Source organism: Ochotona curzoniae, unplaced genomic scaffold (assembly GCF_017591425.1).
Source record: "Ochotona curzoniae isolate NIBS_2020 unplaced genomic scaffold, NIBS_Ocur_1.0 contig_1071, whole genome shotgun sequence".
In the NCBI taxonomy this organism is placed as follows: Eukaryota; Metazoa; Chordata; class Mammalia; order Lagomorpha; family Ochotonidae; genus Ochotona; species Ochotona curzoniae.
Genome location: NW_024464939.1, coordinates 6,705,648 through 6,728,440, shown reverse-complemented (window position 1 = coordinate 6,728,440; position 22,793 = coordinate 6,705,648). Strand labels below are relative to the sequence as shown.

Here is a 22,793-nt window from a genome sequence, read left to right as displayed (position 1 = left end):
TAGGGTTTAGAGATTTAATAGAAGGTTACATTGGGAACCAAAGACAATTACATCCCCCTCCACAATTTTTAAAAATCTTTATTTTGTTTTTATTTGAATGGTAGAGTTACATTGAGAAGGAGAGAAAGAGAGATGTTTCAGCTGCTGGTTCACTCCCTAAGTGTCTACAATGGCCAGGGCTAAGCTAATCCAAAGCCAGGAGCCATGACTCTCCTCTGGGTTTCCTATGTGAGTGCAGGGGCCCAAGGTCTTGAGCTCTCCTCCATTGTTTTCCAAGGCCATAAGGAGGGTACTGGGTTGGGATTGGAATAGCTTGTATAAGAACTGACGTCCATATGGGATTCCAGTACCAAAGATGGAAACTTGGACTATAAAGCCATGAGGCCAGCCCCAAACTTCCAAATTTTTAATGCTAGTCACCTGAATGGTTTGTGTGCAGTCTTTCAGCAATATTGGGTTTTGTTGATGGAGGAACTGAAAATAACTTATACAAACGGTCTTCAAAAACTTAGCAAAAAAAGTGTATTATGCTAAAGCTATGCAGACATTTCTTTCTTTTTTCCTTTTTTTTTTGATCCAGAAATATTTTTAACTCAAAATTTGTGCAGACTTTTTATAGTCCCCTCATATTCTACAATGTGTTTCACACAAGGAAAGTGCATAGAAGGTATGAGAAGAAGAAAAAATGTCAGTTTCTATGAATAGCAAAAGGTAATGATCTTTCCAGGTGTAGTCAATGAGTGGTATTTACGGAACTTTTGAACAAGTGGGGATGTTGTGCTAGGCTCTCTTTGATTTCGGTCTGTTCTCTGAGTCACATTCATAATGAGAATTTAGGGCCCAAATAACTATCTCCAGCCTCAATCTTTTTCTTGAGCTCTAGTACCACGTTTTCCGTGATGAGATATTTCTTGTTCCTCTTAGAATCTCAAAGTCAATTTTAAGGCAGGTGTGGTGCATACAGCAGCATTTGTCAAACTTTCATGTGCATATGAATGACTTAAGATCTTGTTAAAATGCAGGTTCTGAATCAGTAGGTCTGAATAGAGCTTGAATTCTGAATTTCTCAAGTGGTACTGCTACTGCTCGTAAGACTATGCTTTGGTGAACAAGAGAATTGAACTGGTGTGATATACAGCTTTTAGTCCTGTGAAATTACTTTGCATGTATTAAGTGTTCAGTGCATGTCAGATTTTGTTATTATCAACATTATTATATGGGTTTGTCATATGACCATGACCTAAATAAATTACATAAGGCACATATGTAGATTATATCAATGATTTAGGGCTGCCTCTTAATACCTTTAAATTGAAATTCCATTATCTGCAAAATTGAGAATATATGAAACCTGATGTGATGCCCCATGTTGATTTTATGATAAATTATTTGATTTTTTTTCTATTTATATTCAAATAGATTTGAATTGAATTTATTCTCAAACTAGTTCCATATTTTAGTTTTTATTAACACAGCTTTCCCAGACATTACAATTACAGTATTTTATAGTTACAGGAACTAGATTACAAATAGAGTAAATCGGAGTTAATACAACATTCTAATATGGAATATCAGCATTGTGAATGACTAACATTTGGCACATAATGAAAATATCATGTATATGGGGATTTAGACTCAACTTACCTGACCAATTAAACTGGAGAATACAAAAACTCCAGAAAAAAAATTCAGGAGTTGGAAACTAATTTCAAATGTAGTTTGTGGTTCTGGAAGTCCCCCGATAGTGATCAAAGTCCGAACTGCCCAATAATAACATCTCAGATACCTGTAACAAGAGAATATATCCATTTTTGCTTTTTTTTTATAACAGTGGATTACCAGTATACATTAGAGTATAGGTTACTTGTTGAATTTTACGGAATTTACTCCTGATCAAGATTTTTTTTCAATAAGTAGCAATATCAGATGTCGTCACCTGAGCTAATGTAAACATAACACACTCAAGCATTTACTAGTGATTTCCAAAATTCAATGGTCTAAACAACCACCACTCTATCAGTCTCATAGTTTTGAGTCAGATACATGTGAAAGTGCAGTAGAGAGAATTCATGTTTGTTCTATGATGGCTGAACCCTGAACTAGATTGGCTAGAATGACTGGCAGTTCTGGCAAGGCTTGCTTGTGACAAATGGCTGCAGCCTTGATTCTGACTATTGGCATGACTGTTCTCCTTTCTGTTATGCTTACTTGAAACACATCCCTCAACATGTCTGGCTTGTGGGCTGAGCTGGGACAAATGGCACAGCTTGAGCTATGTGGGTGTCTACTCCCTCTGCATTGAATCTGTATGTGGCTAGCTTGGCTTCATCATAGCATGACAGACTCAGGGCAGACAGACTTCACACATAACAGCCATGACAACTGATTTCCACCAGTGCTATTACAGCCCAGACAAGAGCTGCCAGGCTTCCTACAATTCAAAAGTCTTAAAATACGTTATTCTGTATTCTTGTTTAGATTTATTTTTGATGGTTTGAAAGACCGAGTTACAGAGAGAGAGAACGAGATAGAGAGATCAAATGGTTGCAATTGTCAGAACTAGGCCACTCTGAGGTCAGGATCTGGGAATTCCATCCAAGTGGGTAGCAGGGCACAGAAGCACTTAGGCCATCTTTTGCTGTTTTCCTGGTGGATAAGCATGTGCTGGATCAGAATAGAACAGTTGAGAGTTGAATAGGTGCTCATATGGAATATCAGTCAGTCACTGGCTTAGCTCACTGTAACAATGCTGACCCTAAAGCCTTCTTTACTTTTCTTTTTCCCTTTCTTCTCTAATTTATTTTATTTCATAAGAAGGAACTAGAGAGCAATGCAGGGACAAAGACCAAATGATCCACCTCTGTCTCACTTCCTCAACAGCTGTAATTTCTGGTGCTGTATTAGGAGAAAACCAGGAGCCTGGAGCACACACACATACACACACACAGTCTGGGGTCTCTGTTGATTCAAACTTTGATAAAAGTACAAGAGCAGGATTGGCCACAGCAGGAACCAGGATTTAATCTGGGTCTCCCACGTGGGCGCCAGGGACATAAGTACTTGGATCATCACCTACGGCCTCCTTAGGTATTGCATTTGTAGGAAGCTGGTATCAGAAGCAGAGCCAGAAGTTGAACACAACACTGTCAGATAGGATGTGGGCTGCCCAAGGAGAATCGCAACCACTACAACCAATACCCATCCCGATGTTTTATTCCTGTGACAGTCTATTTGTTAAGCAAATCATTGAAGCCAACCTTGACTTAATGGAAGGGAAATTTGAATTCTCCTCTCAATGAGAAGTATAGGAAAGAATTTCAGACCATCTTTAAATTGCTTCCCTAGTGAGTCGTGGGGAATAATATATTTATGTATATTTATGTAGATGGAAAACTATTCTACAGTTTAGGTTCAGTTTTTCCTTCTAAGGGAAAAAAAGAACAGGCAAATATTTCCTCTATCTTTTCCACCAACATTTTATTATATTATTGATTATAATTGAGCTCCATCTTCATTGGGGAATTACTTTTGTGTGTAACAGTTTATTTGTTTAGAAATTTAGTGTTGAAAGAGACCATTTACACCTGATAAAGATTCTGTAGTTGAGTAATTGCAAATCGGGTGGTTAAGATAATTACAACTCAGTTCAGGAAGGGATATAAAAAAGATGGAGAAAAGCGCATAATATTCATCGAGCTCAGCCTGGCTGGGAGTTTTGGAATCCGAAATGAGACGGGGATGAAGGTTTTAGTACTACCACTCCATTGTCTCTGTATGTTCAGTCATTGTTTTTCACATTGTTTTATAATATTTGGTATAGTTCAAGTAGCTTTACTCACATGATTTATGTCAGGCATTTCACTGAATCTCTAAAGGAATTTTGCACATAAGGGGCATCTATTGATGTTGTTATAAAGGGATATCCGAATGTTGTGTCATGCATAGCTATTCTAATACCTGAGGTAGACACAGAAAATGAGCAGTTTTTATAGAAGCTAGCCCCTTATGAGGGTTTTTTTCAGATGGACCATATATAATGTTTGATAGAGTTTGATCATGGTGCCACGAGAATAAAAGTATTACCACAATGTAACTCCTTTCTTGCAGACTTCCTTGGTCTTATTATATTAAGCTCTATATGAAAGAGAACCACCTTGAACAAGGCCAGAATTTTTTTTATGAATTGTGTGTTAAATTTTCAGATTTTAATTTAGAGTTTCCCACTGCATGATTTATTGATCACAGGGTCCTAACCCGTGATCTCTTTAAATTAAGGGAACTTATCACACCCAAAACTGATCAAGATGGGAGGAACCACCTTGCCTTCCTACATGGTAGGCTCCGTTAGGCCCCCTCCAAAATCCCTGTGGTGGTAACAGAAGTCATCATATGAATTATTTGCTCTCATTTTTATTTATGAATGTTAAAAAAAATAGCAATCAAATGTGAAACTTTGGCATTGATTTTTCAAATCCCAAGAGTTAGCTTTGTAATTTTTTTTTTTTGTTAAAATAGTCTGCTATGTTAATTGGAAGTTTTACGCACTGCTGCTTTGAGGTTTACTTTGGGATTCTTTTCTCAGTTACATCTTACACCCAGACATACACAACCAGAGGTAAGATTTGTAATTTAATTAGATGGCATTGTATTGATTTTCTAGGATTAGGCTAATTAGTCAAGTGTGTCCATCTCTAATATCTTTACCCCAGGCAGAGAGTTCCTTTCAAGGAGATTCTGTGTAGCTGATTTAATACATGTACTATCTATACAATACACAACAGTAATAATTGCATATTTTTGCATGTACCTTTTTACAAAAATTATAAAGCTTAAACAGTTAATGTGAAAATAGTAATTATTCCATGAGTATATATGAAGCAATCTCAATAAGAAAAATAATGATAATCATAACAAATAATACAATTTGAAAATGGGGGAAGTTGTCTGAATTTCTCAAAGAATTATGCATAAAGAGCCTCAGTAAAGATACATGCTTAGAATTTTTGAATTGTAAGCAGGGCTATGTTCTAAAAGGAACTATCAGATCTTTTCTCAAAATGGTTTTATAATTTAAATTCCTGCCACCCATGTATGAAAATTCTAGAAACCCTAATTCATTCTAATGCTCAATGTTGCCGTTCTTTGTGACTTTAGCTGTAGTATGGACTTTAATAAGTGCCCCGTGCACTCATTCTGATATGTAGATCTTGTAACTCCTTCTGTCCAGCTTGCTTCATCGCATCTTTAGATCTGTTACTGGAAACACTGGCCATTAGGTGAGAAGAATGCAGCCAGTACAGTACAGGTACCACAGAATCAATCATTCCTCATACACCCACTCGCACACAAACTTATATTTGCTAATGAGCATAAGTGAAGGAGTGATGGATTGTGCAAAGCCAGACTAGCTGAAGTAAAAAAGAACTCTTCCTTTCCCTCCCCTTCCATGATGCCAATTGGTCTTCATTTTCCTTCTGGTCAGCAGAAGCATTAATTTTATTATGTTTTTCTTACCTCCCAAAGATGTTCTTCCAGGTATTGTGAGACATCATAAAACAACGATTATTCTTGTTATCTCTGTGCTTCTCCTTGTCTGTCTCTCCTGTGGCCACAGACTAATCTCAGAAATTTGGGGACCCTGAATAGATACTTCCCAATGTTTCCTCACAAACTGCCTAAACTTCCTTAGCATTACGTCACAGTAATTCTGATTTCTTTCTTATCCTTTCTTTTCCTGTCCAAGGCCACTGGTTCCCATGATGGACATGCTTGCTTCTCTTCTTTTTTCCTTTAAGGATCTATGTCTAGGGATTGGGAATGTGAACTTATCAACAGAACCCTGAACGTGGGGAATTTATGTGGGAAAATAAATAATATTGGAGTGCAAATGGAAAAAGTACTTTGGGGGACATTTTTTGGGTACTAAATAATTCAAGCAGTTATTTGTGTTTTCCCCTTGAGCTAAATATTTTCATTTCCTTTCAACATTTGGTCAAAAGAAGGAGGTCATTCAATTCAATATAAATGAAAATAACTTCTTGCTGCCTACTGAAATAAATAGACATTGTTATTCTGGCAAGAATTGTTCTCACTAGAACAAAGTTCACAAATTAAATGGCCTCTTAAACAGCCTTCACTTTAGTGGATATCAGAAACCATCTCAAGGGATAAGTAAAAATAACACTTTCTGTAATTATTTTAAAATTTGAATTACAAGGTCAAAGGGAACCAACAGAAGCAACGGAAGAAGCAAATGCTATTTAAAAACTGTCTGGAAAATACTAGTATATTAACAACTGCTACGTTCAAATGAAGTTAAGAGGTATTTGGGGGTGGTGGCAGGTTTTGATGCAGTGGCTATGATGCTACGCTGAACTCTGGCATCCCATTGTCATTGCGGCTGGTCCAAGTCCTGGCTCCACTTTGAACTGCTTGCTTTCATATACCTTGGAAAGCAGCAAGTTAGATCCCAAGCATGGCTCCCTGCCACTCACAAGGCAAATCTGGATTCAGTTGTAGGCCGCTGGATTCTGTCTGGCCCAGGCTCTAGCTCTTCCCGGCACTTCGAGGAAAGAACCAGTGGTTGGAAATCTTTGGTCCTCCCTTTCTACTCTTCCTTCTTGCCTTACTCTGTTCCCCCATTACTCCTTTCTTTCTTCCTCCCTCTCTTCCACTACTTCCCTTTTCCCTCTGTCTCCCTCTTTCTCTCCTGTCCTCTCTCACTGTCTCTGTTTCAAATATAAAGAAAACAAGCCCGATTTCCTTTTCGAGGAAGAGCATTTGTACCCTGATAGTTTTGAGTGAGACTTGTCCTGTGCACCTGAGCAGAGTAGAGCTGTTAGGGAATGTTTGTTGTCTTTACAACTAGAGAATGTAGATTGTCAGATAGCAATGCTGAGAAACTTACTGTGCCTTCTGTCATGGCCTAGGAGTGGTCAGTTTTGTGCAATTTCCCAGGAGTGAATAGGAGAACAGGTAGTTTCTAAATTAAGGGTGTAAGATTCTATTTGTGGGCCTGGTGGCGTGGCCTAGTGGCTAAAGTCCTTGCCTTGAACTCTCTGGGATCCCATATGGGCGCTGGTTCTAATCCCGGCAGCTCCACTTCCCATCCAGCTCCCTGCTTGTGGCCTGGGAAAGCAGTCGAGGACGGCCCAAAGCCTTGGGACCCTGCACCCGTGTGGGAGACCTGGAAGTTCCTGGATCCTGACTTCGGCATAGCATCGGCCGTTGTGCTCACTTGGGGAGTGAATCATTGGACAGAAGATCTTTCTCTCTGTCTCTCCTCCTCTCTGTATATCTGACTTTCCAATAAATAAATAAATCTTTAAAAACAACAACAAAAAAGATTCTATTTGTATTTATCAAATTACGCTTGTTAATTGGGCCCTGAAACCTTTTTATGTGTTTACTAACTGATTTTGGTTACTTAACCAATTATAATTCTATTTGACATTTCACACCTTAATGGTATATTCATACATTTGGTTTCCTTTCACTGATTTTTGCATTATGAATTTCTTTAGGTATGTGTAAGTATTTTATTAAGTGCATCCACACTTAGAAATGGGGTACCTTGATTATTACAGAAACTTTTACCATTCTAATATGTTAGTCTTTTTCTCTAAAATGGTTTTCAGTTTATTTTGACCAATACCAATCAATGATCTTTTTTGGCTGATGACTTTAGTCTCTATCAGTTTCCTTTGTTTATTGATGTATTTTAAATTGTTTCCCCTGTTTTTGTGCTTTCCATATCTCCTTTCTTTTCTGTATTTCTCCCCACAACTGTGTCTTTTTATTTCTTGATTTCCTAATCAATTCAAATGTCTGCTACAATGAATTCTAGGCTGAGATTGGAAGCTGGCAGTTTACTCTGTGCTGTTACATGTGAGGCAGGGACACAACTACCTGAGCCGTCACTGCTGCCTTGCAGAGTGTGAATTAAAAGGAAGCTGGAATCAGGAGTGGGCCAGCACTCAAATCCAGGCAGTTAGCAAGGAATGTGGCCATGCCATGCAACATTTTAACCACTGTGCCAATCTATTGCCCTGAGTTCATTTTTAAGTTTTGTTTTTCAGGTTTTAAGAAGATAAATTTACTTTTAATTGGAAAGGCAAATTTACAGTGAGAAGCAATGACAGAGAGAAAGATCTCCCATCTGCTGGTTCACTTCCCAAGTGGCTGCAATGTAGCCAGTCTGAAGCCAGGAACTTCTGAGTTGCCCATGAGGGGTGCAGGGTCCTAAGGCTTTGGGCCATCTTTTGCTTCTTTCCCAGGCCATAAGCAGGAAGCTGGATTGCAAGTGGAGCCTCTGGGACACGAAACGTTGCCCATATAGGATGCTGGTGGTTGGAGGCCAGGGATTAGCCGTTTTCAATTTTTTATTTGTGTTCTTCAGTAACCTCACACTTGTCTCCTACCTTACTCCAATCTAAATGAAGACACACTTAAAATTACTCACTTATTATCTGAGAAATGGAGAGAAACACAGAAATCTCCCTCTCATTTGTTTACTCCTCCAGTGCTCACAATAGGTGGGGCTGGCACAGCCATGGGCAAAGGGCCATGAACTCAGTCTATATCTGCCATGTGGGTGGCAAGGACTGAACGACCTCAGCTGTCACCTCCTGCCTTCCAGGGTGAGCAACGATAGGAGACTGAAAGTGGAAGAGCCAGGACCCAAACCTAGGCACTCTGGAATGGACTGCAGGTTCCCAGGCTGCATCTGAACTGCATGCCAAATGCCCACCCCATCATACACCTGTTTTTCATCCTTCAGAGGGGTTTCTTTACATAGGACTCAGCAATCATAAAAACATGATGTAATTAATCTACAAGTGCATTGCATGACATCAAATGTACAACACAAATAGTTTGTGTTATATTTTACAGGGGAATATTAGGATATCTGGTTTATACTATAGCTGGATTTAGACATCTAAATCACCACCATGGTTTATTTATATTTCTTATGGTTTAAAGATGAGATTTAATTCATCTTGTTGTAACAAATATTTGATCATTTCTCATCGCTTGTCTCTCCTCTTACTTTCTTTACATACCAGTTACATGTTTTCTGTTAGATACTTAACACTGTCCAAGACCCTGGAAACAAGTTAGATTTCACAGAAGCTCTGCAGAGAAGTACCCAGGTACGGAAAGGAAAACAGCTTTACTTTTTTTTTATATGGAAGATGACTGACATAATCTGTGTTGTCTTGCTAATCTGATATAAATATTTATCAGACACAGTCACCATCACTTCTAGGTGATATCTATTTTTTGTGATATCTATTTTTTGATACAAATTTGTTATTTATATCAAAGCAAGCACAAACTCACAGAATTATTTTTTAGGTAGTTATAAACCTATAGTTTTGGCTATGAATTTTCATGAGATTTTATGTGTGTATATACATATGTGTATGTTTTCCCAATCAATGGTTTTCGTACTTCAAATTCTTTAAAATCAGTTCTGCTTAAAAGTTTAAGAGCTGCTGTTAATCCTTTACATTCAAATCATTATTGGTAGTGTGTAATGTTGTAAAACATATTTCCTTTCTTTTCTGTGGACCATAATTGCTCTACATCCCAAGGCTGTGGAGTAATGTAAAATAATGCTGGACATTCTTTTCTCTTTCAGGAAAGACATTGCCTTATAATATGTTCAGTGTCATTTCACTAAAGCAGGAAGTTCATGGAGTCTATTTTATGTCAGATTCTTGCATCCAGCAAAAGGAAAATCCACCATTAAAGAAAAGTTGCCATTATTTGTCCTGATTCTATTTCACTAAAGTTTCAAGTGGTTGCCTTTATTCCAGCGACATTTGTACACCCAACTGTCAACTTTAATTTATGAAGCTTGTTACTCTCTAAATGTTTAATTGAGTTAGTGGTTATAGCTGATTGAAAAACCCTGCATAAAACCCTTCAGTAGTAAACTAATTAGCCACTGCACCTGCCCTTTAAATAATTAACATTGTTCATTACTAACAGTTAGCGTTAGAGTTATTAAAAGTTGCGTTGCTCTTCAATTGTCTAAAACAGGGGTTTCTTGGACTTCAATTCAGGGGAAGATGTACCTTTCACTGGTCAATAAAGGATACACACACATGCACACCTCCTTACCCCTTCGCACTCTACACAGCTCCTCCATCAGACACTTCTGATATTTTCAATTCTAGTCATTTTCACTTAAAATGTGCTGACCTACTGAAGAAATGTCACTGCATATGAGTGAGTTGTATGGTGAGATGTATGGTTGAAAAAAAAACCAGTGGGTTAAGAAAATTCACACATTGAGGCAAAAACTTTAAAGAATCAATAAAAACTGTTCTTCCAAATTAAAACTTACTTGTTTCCTTCACCATTATATACCCACTTGGTAGAACCAATTCCTTGATAGTTTGAAGCCCAGTAATAAATACAAGCATTAATGTGTAGAATAAACAGCAAGTATCCAGTTGTTCGAATGACTCTGTTGGTGAGATTAAATACAAAGTAAGGATTCATGCTATTTCTGGAATATAGCCTATTTTAACATTTTCTTTTCCTTGAAGTCTCCATTGGCCTCCCTTGCTGTAAATTTGCTGTTACCTCTCATTAACCTGGCAGAAAGCGATGATGCCATTGTGTGTTTTTTAATTGCAGTGTCTTGACTGGGACTGACAGAAAGAAGAGAGAGACAGAGACAGAGAGAGAGATCTTTCTTTTCACAGATGGCATGAGTCAACTTTCTGAAAGGTATGCCTCAAGGGTCCTCTTTCCATTTTGAGCCCCATAAACTAAGCCATGCTGATTAAACTGCATTTCTGTGTGGAGCTCATGGGACTTCATGCAATGATGCACTGTGACTGGTGATGCTGTGCCAGGGACGTTCAGAAGAGCAAGTAAATGAAATTCAGATTAGGAATGAATTGGCATGATTGAGATGTAAAATCGACTTGTGAAAGGGCATGTTTGTCTCCTCTCATTTTGAATGAAGCATTTTGTAAGTCTTACTTTTAGCACAGCTTTCTTCTCAAACATTTAACTCAAAATACCCAACTCTGCTTTAATGCGTCCCTGTGCTTCACCTAGTACAAGTCTGAAATTACCCCTTTTCCTTGAATACAGCGGTCAAATCTCTGTCAGTTGCAACCTAAAATGTCTTCCCTACGCCCAAGGATGCTCAGGGTACTTTACCTGTAGATATATGCTTTGTCCATTATAGACTCTAGGTGATGATTAAACTCAAAAAATGAGGTGTACTACATGGAAAAGAAGCAAAAGAAATCCAAAAGTGCATTAGTCTTACATGTATCTCTTTAAATTAAACTATAAAATATGTATTTTTTACTGATAATAATTTTATTTATTTTTGATAAGGAAACAAGTTTCTTTTTTATGGTGTTTACCTCTGCAAGCCATTTTACTGCAATGCCAAATTTTTTGGTTTATTTTATTTCTACCTTCTAGTTATACCCTTACTTGTGATGTTGTAGAGAGTCAATGTTAAAAAATTATTGTCTTCTTCTTTTTAAAAACACACACACATATATATATATATAACTTTATTTAATAATACTAAAATCTCATTTGCCTTAAACCATTAGGAACAGAGGAAAAGTATAATAGACTGCAGTCATAAATAGGTGTTAAGTCCATTCTGTAATTTTTCTTAATTATTAAGCTAGTTGCAATGAATGTGCATTTGTTTCAACAGAATATAAAATCCAGTAAATGTTTCCATGTGTCCCTTCACAACAGTGAGATGTTCGGAGAAGTGCAATGCTGGGTGATTTCCATGTGAAAATATCATATAGTACTTCCACAAACTGAGATGGCAAGGGTTACTACACAGCCGAGCTTTTGGGTGTAGCCAGCATTATATTTGTGGTCTATTTCTGATTGAAATATTGTTCTGCTACACACGATTATATTAGCAAGATGCCATGAGTTAATGTTCAGTTAATCCAGACTTGCTATTTTCTTCAAGGATTTCAATTGTTTACTTGTACTTTTATCCTCAATCCTGTTGACTCCATTTCCTTCTAGTCCCACATCCGCTTGTATTTCTATAGGCAGCATGACGTAGGAGTGAGAATGTGAAATCCAGAACCCAAGGTCAGTTCTAGCCATATCACTGACCTTGGAAAAGTCTCCACTGCCTTATATGTAAAATGGGGACAGCAGAACATGGCTCCTGCAAGTGTCCTGTGTGTATATGAGTGATTACACTGTAACATAATCACAGGGTTTTACATATAGGAAGGACCTTATTGATACTTCATAAATATCATTCAGTGTAAATATCACTGTTTTAGTACATTTGAGATTAAAAGTAAGATATGTAAGAGTGATGATTAATTACATAGGAAAAAGAGAAATATGCACAAATATTTGCTTTTCCAGAATTTTTGAGTAGCAAAAATTGTCCCTCATTCAGATTACGATTATTTAAATTTGTGGTGGTTTATCTAATGTGCTCTTGATGGACATTTGCATAAAAGCATGCTTTAAAATTTAATTTGTGCTCACTCAAGAGAAAATTTATAATCTTAATTTTCTTTCACATTTATAATGTAGTGAGAGCTGATAAATACTTACCATGGAGAATTGTGTACTACAGTGACACCCTTACAAGTAAGTGATATGACTGGATTATGGGGCTGTCAGGAGAAGTTCAAGTTAACTTTCAGGATCTCCATTTTAAGAAAACCAGTAGATATATAAAGCTTTAGATATCTTTGATATACAGGAACTAGATACAAGGAGTTGACACAAATTTTAATTATAATCTTCCAGTGCAATCCACAATAGCAAGACATGGAAACAATCCAGCTGCCCACTGAAAGTGGAATGGTTAGACACTGATACTGAAATACTACTCAGCCACTAAAAAGAATGAAACTCTACCATTTGTAACAAAATGGTCTCAACTAGAGGCCATTATGCTCAGTGAAATGAGCCAATCCAAAAATGACAAATATTGTATGTTCTCTCTGATACAAAGCAGATTTCATATAAAATACAAGATCAATAGATACATACATAAACATGTATATACATATATTCATCCAGAGAAACTGTGTAATGGAGACTAGCATACTGGGAAGTGAAGACACATGACAGTATGCCTCTCTCCTCCCAAATTAGTGGAGGACTCCCAAGGAAACTATGAAATACACCTTGACAATAGGATATTAGACTATTTACCATTGTTAATACCTATCACTCCACGATACACTACTTAGCAGAACGATGGATTTGTGACTGTTTCTCAAGAAGGAAAACCGTGGCAGTGCTGTGGAGGAGGAAATCCCTGTGCCAAAGAACTGTACCATAAAAAAAATTAGAATATTTCCAAACTGATAGGCATCTGTATTTATAAAAGCTGGTTATTTCTGGGCAAATGCTGTCTCAAATTTCTATGAGACCAGAAATCCGATGAGGGCAACAGCCTACCCACTTGGCTTCCTTAAATGGTGTGTTCTGCCTCAATGTATACTTCTGCAGGACTTAAGAGTCATACTGAAAGTTTCTAGAGTGGTTGTGAGAGTATGGAAATATGGAGGTAGGACCCTTGGAAAAATTGTGAGCACAGAAGAAAAGCTGTTGCAAGCTAAGGCTGATCTGTTGTAACAAAGAATCTGGAATCAGAGAAATGTGTGATATATTCCAGTTACTTCCATTTGTCAGCAGTGTGACTAGACAGAACTTTTTCACCATGAAGTTGTTGTTTTTTTTTTTTTTCCATCACGTGCTTTACCTCTAAACTGCACTTTTTGGCAGGAATTATTGAAATGAGGATGTATGTAGCCCCAAGTGTGTATTCAGTAAATTACAGCTATTAAAGTGCTTATTGCTCTGTGTATGTGCCATGTCCTCAGGTTGTGCTGGCTTGTTTTTCCAAGTGGCAGAATAGTCACCTTAAATTGAGTATATGCTACAGCCTTTGTGTTACTTAAAGAAGGTTGCCCTTGAAAATACTAGTTATCATTACTAAAAGATGTATATGAAATTTTATATTCTGACCTCCTCTAATTCTTTTTTTGGTAGGCAGTGCACCCATGAGTTATAAAATATGCATGTCTTGGAATCTTTTTGAAAAGATAATATATTCAAATAGTTCAAAATAAAAAACTAGTACTCTTACTCTTCCTACATCTCTACTTTCTTTCCCAGCTCAGGTAAGCCACTTTTATTAGTTCAAAACTATGTTTGTGTAAATCCAGGATAATGGAATGTTTTCCCCTTTCATAAGATAACATTGTTAATAAACTGTCTTGTAAATAGCTTTTTTCTTTGTTTTAAATTAGCAATTTGTCTTAGGAGTCTTTCCACACCAGTACCTTAAATAGTTCCTCTTTATTACTTTTTAAAGGTACATGGTATTCTATTATGTAGACGACTCTCAATATACCTAACCCTTTGTTTCTTGAATGTGTTAATTGGATCTAAGTGTGTAGGCAACTTCTTGCTATAAAACCATAGGTACACTTTCTAGAATTACTGACTTTTAGATGAGTGAGACAACCTAGAGATCCATTTAATTATTATTTCTACAGCCTATAGGCAAAGCGTTCAGTAAAGTATAAAAAAGAACAAATGGAAAAAATTATAAAATATTTGATTTTAATGATGGTTACTTCAAAAAAGTCTAAAAATTTTTATTTTAGATTATAAAAATATCTGTTATGAGAAACAACAAGAAATGACTTCTATGAGTATTGGCAATAGTATTCCTTCATTCATTTTAGATAATTCACAGTATTGATAAGGTGGAAAAGCAATTTGGGAGAATATTAGGAATACCAATAGGTTTAAGGTATCAAAATTGATTTAAGATTTCCATGATTGATTGTGCTGCTATGAACATGGTTTAAGGTATCAAAATTGATTTAAGATTTCCATGATTGATTGCACTGCTATGAACATAGGGGTGAATGTTGATTTCTCGTGTAACAGGTGTTTTGGATATATTCCTAGGAGTGCTATTGCTGGATCATATGGTATGCAGATTTTCAGTTGAGTGTTCTCCATACTGATTTCCATAGAGGCTTTACCAACCTGCAGTCCCACCAGCAGTGGAGCAAGGCTCCCTTTTCCCCACATTCTTGCCAGCAAGTGTTGGTGGTGGGTTTTTGTATGTGAGCCATTCTTACTGGCATTACGTGGTACCTCATTGTTGTCTTCATTTGGATTTCCCTTATTGCCAAGGAACTGGAGCATTTTTTCACGTATGTTTGTTTGCCATTTGAGCTTGTTCCTTTGTGAAGCGTTTGCCCATTTTCCGTGCCCATTTCTTGAGTAGTTTGTTTTGGTGTTTTGGTTTCTCTGGAGATCTTTGTATATTCTGGAGATTAACCCTCTGTCACCTATGTAGTGTGCAAAGATCTTCTCCAATTCTGTGGGTTGTTTTTTTTACTTCGTTGATCGTTTCCCTTGCTGAACAGAAGCTTCTTAGTTTGATGTAGTTCCATTTGTTTGTCTTGGTCTTGATTGTTATTGCTTTTGGTGTTCTTTTTAGGAAGTCAGGGCTTACACCTAAATCTTGCAGGGTGTTTCCAACATTCTCTTCCAAAAGTTTGAAGGTTTCTGGATGTAGGTTTAGGTCTTTTATCCATTTAGATTTGATCTTAGTGTATGATGAGAGATGTGAGTCTATCTTCTTGTTTCTGCAGGCTATTAAACAGTTGTCCCAACAGCATTTACTGAAGAGACCTTCCCATTTGCATGGATTGTCTGTTTTTTTTTTTTTGTCAAAGATTATTTGGCTGTATCTGTGTCGGTTCCCTTCTGTTGTGTCTGATCTACTCCATTGATCCTCCTTTCTATCTTTGTGCCAGTACCAGGCTGTTTTGATAACCACCGACCTAGAGTATGTCCAGAGGTCTGGCACTGTGATTCTCCCTGTTAACTTCCTATTCTTCAGGATGGTTCTAGCTATTCGTGTTTTTTGTGTTTCCAGATGAACCTTTGTATCATTTTTTTTCCAGCTCTATAAAGAATGTTTTGGGCACTTTGATTAGGATTGTGTTGAAAGTATATATTTCTTTTGGTAGTATGGACATTTTAACGATATTGATCTTACCTATCCAGGAGCATGAAATGTTTCTCTATCTTTTGAAGTCTTCCTCAATTTTATTTTTGAGTTTTTTGTAGTTTTCTTCAAAGAGGTCTCCTACATTTTTGGTTAGGTTTATTCCTAGATATTTCATACTCTTCTCTATTGTTTTGAATGGTACCCTGCTGGATAGATCTTTTTCCATTTTGGGGCTGTTTGCATACATGATGGCTGTTGATTTTTGTTCATTTATTTTATACCCTGCCACTCTACCAAACTCTTGTTTAAGTTCTAGCAGTCTCTGTATTGAGTCTCTTGATTCCTCTATGTAAAGGATCATGTCATCTGCGAATAGTGAAAGCTTGATTTCTTCAGTTCCCATTTGAATTCCTTTGATTGCCTCTTCTTGTCTTATGGCCACTGTGAGTACTCTAGATCTATGTTGAATAGCAGTGGTGATAGTGGACATCCTTGTCTTGTTCCAGATCTCAGTGGAAATGGTTGTAGTTTTTCTCCATTCAGTATGATGCTGGCATTGGGCTTAGCAGCACAATCAATAATTGCAAAAACTTGGAAGCAACCAAAATGCCCATCAACAGAAGACTGGATAAGAAAGCTGTGGTTCATTTACTCCATGGAATATTACTCAGCTACCAAAAAAAAAAAAGGAAGTTCTTTGTGGCCAGATTGGCCCAATTAGAAACCATTATGCTAAGGGAAATGAGCCAATCCCAAAAGGTTAAATACCACATGTTTGCCTTAATTTAAGATAAAATGATGTTAATTTGAAATATAGTACCTATAAATTATAATATTATTTCACCCTCAGGTAGCCTGTATCAAATGCAATGATATTGTGATGTAACCAATGAACCAACAATCAATGTGAGTCAGACTGCTTATGACCTACATCAAAGAATTGTAAAACATTATAATTTTAAGACCCTATGTTACTCAGTAATGGGGCAGGAGGGCAGAGAAGTCTTCCATCTCCTTAGAGTATGTGAGGATGACGTGAAGTATAATCTATCCGGAACAAAACAGGTAACTCATAGACAACAGACTCGAATCAGCATTAGACAGTAGTAAAACTACAAAGACATATAGGGGGAATCAAGAGTGATCCTCACAACCTCTTAACAGGAGGTCATATGCACAGAGTGTGTGGGGCACCCGAGTGGAGCAGGTGGACAGGAGGAGGCTTGTATCCCAACTCTGGAGACCCCTGAATCTACAAGAAGGATTATCTGTACAGGCACCAAGGACTAAATTCCAACTGTCAAAGAGACCACTGGGAATTGGAGTGCCTTTGGAGGCCGAGACCTCTAAGGTTACCCTCCCACCCCTGTTGGGATCTACTATATGGGATGGAACAAACTCAAATCCTTCCTCATAGGACCCAAGACCATTGGAACAACAGCTAGGAGTCCTGAGCAGTCTGTAGACACAGAAGAACAGCAAACTTCCTTTGGGACTCAGGAGAGGAGCTTTCTCTGGTCCTTACTTAGTTCCAACTTTGGATCCCCATCTTCTCTGGCAATGATCATCAGGGTTGCTCCAGAGCCCCCTCCCCCAAGACAAACAAGCAAGCAAACAAACAAACAAAATCAAAATAGACAGACAGAGAACAATAAGGAAAGCTTAGAACCAAACAGGAAACAGTCAGCGTGGATTCACATATACCTTACTAGGTAGGACACAGAGATTAGATACTCCTCACTGGGGAATGGAAGAATTCCATGCACACCCATCCTAAAACAGTTCTGCACCTCAACTGTTGACATATGCCTGATAAGCTAGTTTAGACTATCCCAAAATCCCCCAGGTTCAGCAGAATTATGTCTCAATGCTATGGACAATGCTAAATACTAAAATGAGGATAGACACGGGACGGGTGAATAGTAACCTATAGCCAATTTAAGGTATATAGAAGCTGGTTATATATAAACTAAAATCAAAATGTCAATGAAATAGTCACAGGATGTGGTTGAGAACATGCATCTTGTAACGTATTGGTTACTGAATACCATGACAATTAATTCCATAATGTTGTAAATTGTTGTTGATATTAAGATGGTGCTTTTTATTGATCAGGATGATATTTTGCCAGCTCTACCTTCAGACCAGAGATGATCTCCCCAAGAAATCGTTGAATGTATCTGGACAATTAGATGCTGGACACTTTGCTTGGTATATGCTTGCAATGAAAGACTCTCAACTGAATTTGATTTGTAATACTGCAACAAGGTGGAGGAATCCACCATGGGGGGAGGGTATGTGGAGGATTTGGGGGAATCCCAGAGCCTATGAAACTGTGTCGCCGTTTCGGTTGAGCTGAGATAAGGGCCGGGTGAGGGTGGACCTGGGAGTCTGGCAAGCTGAACCTCCGCTAGCCTAGCTGAGGGGGCTGTGGGACAGGATGGCTGTCTCATGCCCACTTCATATGAGCCGCAGCTTCATACATGTGGTGAGCGGCTACCAGGTGGCCAGAGCACCATTTGGCACTAGACTTCGCCTGCTGGCAGCCTGGCCAGGGAGCTTTGGGATTTTCATTCTTTGATATGCTGCTTAGATAGCTCCTAGCTGAATCCACAGTGCTTCGGGGACATTAATTAATCCTAAAGATTCCCAAGGACAGTAAATCTCCCTTGGATAAACCTGTAATTAATAATGTCTCAACCCATGTGTTTTGAACAACTTTAAAACCTTTTATGGATTTCTTTGCACACCCATCCTAAAAAACTGTTCTGTACCTGAACTGATAACACATGTCTTGCTAGAGTTATAAGCCAGTTCTGACCATCCGAAAAACAACTAAGTTCAGCAAAATCATGCTTCAACACCATAAACAGCTAAATACAAAAATAAAAATAGACAGCTGAATAGTAATCTATAGCCATTTTGAGGTGTATGGAATCTGGTTGAATATAAACCAAAAATTGAAATGTCTATGAAGAAGTCACAGGATGTAGTTAAGAACCCGCATTTTCCTATTAACATATTGTTAATCAATACCATGTCAATTAATGCCATAAGGTTGTAAATGGTTTTTGATGTTATGTCGGGGCTTTTAATTGATTGGGATGATACTTTGCTGGCTTTACCTTCAGACCAGAGATGGTCTCACCAAGAAATCGTTGAACCCACTAGGATTATAAGATGCTGGACTTTATGCCTGGTAAATACTTCCAATGAAAGAACCTCACTGAATTTGAACTGTGGTAACGCAGCAAGGTGGAGAAATCGATCATGGGGAGAGGGCTCTGGGAATGGTGGGGGGAATCCCAGTGTCCATAACACTGTGTCACATAATGCAATGTAATTAATAATAATAATAATAATAAACCTTTTATACTTTCAAAACCTTGTGCTAATCAGAATTGGGGCGGGAGAGCAAAGACATCTTCCATCCCCTTAGAATGCATGAGGAAGAATTGTAGTGTAACCTATCAGGAAAATGACAGGTAACTTATTGGTAACAGATTCAAAACAACATTAGACAATAGTTAAACTACAAAGACATACAGGGGGAACCAAGAGCGACCCTGACAACCTACAAACAGGAGTCATATGCACAGAGCAGGGGTGGACCCCCGAGTGGAGCAGGAGGACAGGAGGAGGCTTGTATCCCACACCTGGAGACTCCAGGATCCCCACCAAGGACAATCAGTACGGGCACCAAGGACTGCAACCTAGCTGCCAAAGAGACCACGGGGAACTGGAATGCCTTCAGAGCCTGAGAAGTCAGAGGGCATCCCCCCCGCTTTGGATCTACTACACGGGATGAAAGAAGCCCGAAATCTTCCACGTGGGATTCACGGTCATCCGAACAACAGCCAGGAACCAAGAGCGGTCCTCGGAATCAAAAGAACAGTAAACTTCCATCGGGACTAGGGAAAGAAGCTTTCTCTGGTCCTTGCTTAGTTCCAACTTTGGGTCTCCACCCTCTCTGCAATGACTATCAACACACACACACACACACACACACACACACACACACACACACACACACAAATTAGAGTCGATAAGCAGAGAACAACAAGGAAAGCTTGGTCAGCATGGACTCACACATATCTTACTAGGTAGGACACAGAGCAAGTACTCCTCACCAAGGTACTGAAGATTTCTCTGCACACCCTCCTATAACTGTTATGCACCTCAATTATTGAAATGTTAACGGAGTGGTCACAGGATGTGGTTAAGAACTTGCATTATTTTCATTATATTGTTTATTCAATACTATGTCAGTTAGTGCCATAACATCGTATATTGTTGCTGATGTTATGTTGGGGCTTTTGATTGATCAGGATTTTACTCTGTTGGCTCAGCTTTCGGACCAGAGAGGGTCCCCTCAAGAGTCCATTGAACTTATCTGGACAATGGGATGTTGGACTCTGTGCTTGGTATATGCTTGCAATCAAGGAGTCTCAACTGAACTTGAACTGTGGTTATGCAGTGGGGTGGGGGAGCCCACCATGGGGGGAGGGTTATGGGAAGGGTGGGAGGCATCCCAGTACCTATGGAACTGTATTACATAATACAATGTTATTAATAAAAAAAGCTAAATATAAATAAAAGTAAAACCTCAAAAAAACTGTGTCATATAATACAATGTAATTAAAAAAAGATTTCCATTATTGTAATGTAAAATAGATGAAATATAGTTATCTTACCTTTAGCATCCTGTTTGTTCTAAGTATTGGCTTAAATCCAAAGAAGAGGTAGAAAATGTCAAATGGTATTACCGACGCAACATCCAACTGTTGGAGAACATATTCACAATTAGGTGGTGTTTACATGCTTTCTTGGGCATGGATGAATTTACAATTTGACAGACTTTTACACCATCGTGTTAAAAGTGGAGGCTAGAATTCTGTTGATAAGCATATATCTTATACTCCTTCATTGATGTTTAAAACGGAATTTAAATTTTGTCACTTACTTATTATGTTCTACCCATATGTTGGATTACCCTTGTGTACATACAAGGGATTGACTAAGGATCAAAAACTTCACATCTGTCATTGTCCCAAATATTTCATGGGAATGAATGTTGTCACATAAGAATGTAACTTACTTGTACATATTTATAGATGACACTTCAAAATAGTAATGGACTATGTTACAAAATTATTTGTCAAAAAATAGAATTATTACAAAATTATTTGTCAGGTACCCACCTGAAATTTTGTAGAACTCCTATAGTGTCTCTTTAGCTCATCTGAATCCACCTAAAATATATTTTGGTTAAATTTAGTCAGTTTCTTCCAATAGTTTCTCACTTGAAAATTAATTATAATAGCTCTTCCTGAAGGAATCAAGATGGCAGAATAGGGTAAGGACACGTTTAAACCAACAGAGAAACATTTAATCAGTATGAAGCAGAGAGGACATATTTCAGGAAATAGGAAAGGACAGAACAACAGCAGAGGGGTACCTGGAGACTGAAAGATACAGTAAAGCAGCGGGCACAGCAGTGTGTCGTTGCAGTGACTGATACTCCAGCATGGCAATGGGAACTTCACCAGCAGCTGGAACTCCACCAGCAACCAGGTGGGAAGGGACTGTCACTGGGAGCTTGGGAGGTACACCCCCAAAGAACTGTCCGTCCCGCTGGTCAATTTGATTTAACCAGGAGCAGAGACAGAGCAGCAGATATCAGATAGGCAGTGCGAGAACAGAGTGGATTTCATAGCCCAGTCAGTCTCCCAGAGCTGAATTGGGCACCATTTTGCACAAGGAGGAAAAGGCAAGGGATAGGACTGAGCATGCGCTGAGAGGGAGTGAGCTCATTTCTGACTCAACGAACTGCAATGACGTGGCATTCTATGGCTTCCACCCGGGGCAGGTCTGGGTAGCCCTCAGATCTGACGGCCAGCAGATCAAGAACTGTAGTGGTGGTAGTTGGGCGCCATTTTGTGCACTGTGGCAAAAGCTTTGGAACTGCAGGGGACAACAGTGAACTGTGTATGTGCTGAGCTCAGGAGAACTCACTGAGGTCCCGCAGGAAAATAATACCGACTGTGGCATCATGCACGTCAAAATAGGTCCATGTGGCACCCAGACCTAACGTCCAACAGGTTCCGACAAGATCAGCACCACCAACAATCTAACTAGATAGGACACTTGGTGTCTCTCTAATCCTGGAACCCACTCCAACCGCAAGTGGGAGAAAGATTGCAGAGACAAGAGTGCAGCCTCAGCATGGTATCACAGGAGGTGGAGAGTGGTTAGCCAGGAGCTGGGGAGGTGGAGACCACGGTGGAAATCTGACATAAGAACCCAGACTTGGAACTCACTGGAGGTTGTGGCACAAGTGGCTGCAAGCAAAAAGTTGTGTACCAACTGCAATAAGTAAAATCGCATTGTACACCTGTGGGTGACACAGCTATGAAACCTGTCCCAAGAAGAAGACTCTTCTAACCAGAAGTACAATGATCAAGATCAAAAGAAGAGACAAAGGCACAATGAATATTACTGAAGACAATCCTGAAAAGGAGCAAAACCCTTTGCCAACCTCACAGTTAACTGAGGAAGACATTGAGAAAATGGGGGACACAGAATCTATAAGACTCATTTTGAAGATTCTGGTCAAAAATGAGAAGCTCATGCAAGAGTTCAAAGAATTTAAGGAAGCAGTAAAGGAAATCAAGGCTGGTATATCAGAAATTAAGAACACAGTAGAGCAAATTAAAAGTACAGTGGAGAGTCTCCAAAATAGAATGAAGCAAGCAGAAGAAAAAAT

General features: G+C 38.5%; 1 protein-coding gene across 1 annotated transcript in view; it reads right to left on the bottom strand.

Annotated features, from left to right (window-relative positions):
• CNGB3 (cyclic nucleotide gated channel subunit beta 3) overlaps positions 1 to 22,793 on the bottom strand; it is a 153,289-nt gene that overhangs the window by 49,648 nt on the left and 80,848 nt on the right. The window contains exons 6-10 of the mRNA XM_040992883.1: positions 21,229 to 21,279; positions 20,722 to 20,808; positions 11,185 to 11,249; positions 10,355 to 10,477; positions 1,645 to 1,786 (exon numbers count right to left, since the gene is read on the bottom strand). Coding sequence (XP_040848817.1) covers positions 1,645 to 1,786; positions 10,355 to 10,477; positions 11,185 to 11,249; positions 20,722 to 20,808; positions 21,229 to 21,279 — 468 coding nt within the window. The remainder of the gene's footprint in view (positions 1 to 1,644; positions 1,787 to 10,354; positions 10,478 to 11,184; positions 11,250 to 20,721; positions 20,809 to 21,228; positions 21,280 to 22,793) is intronic.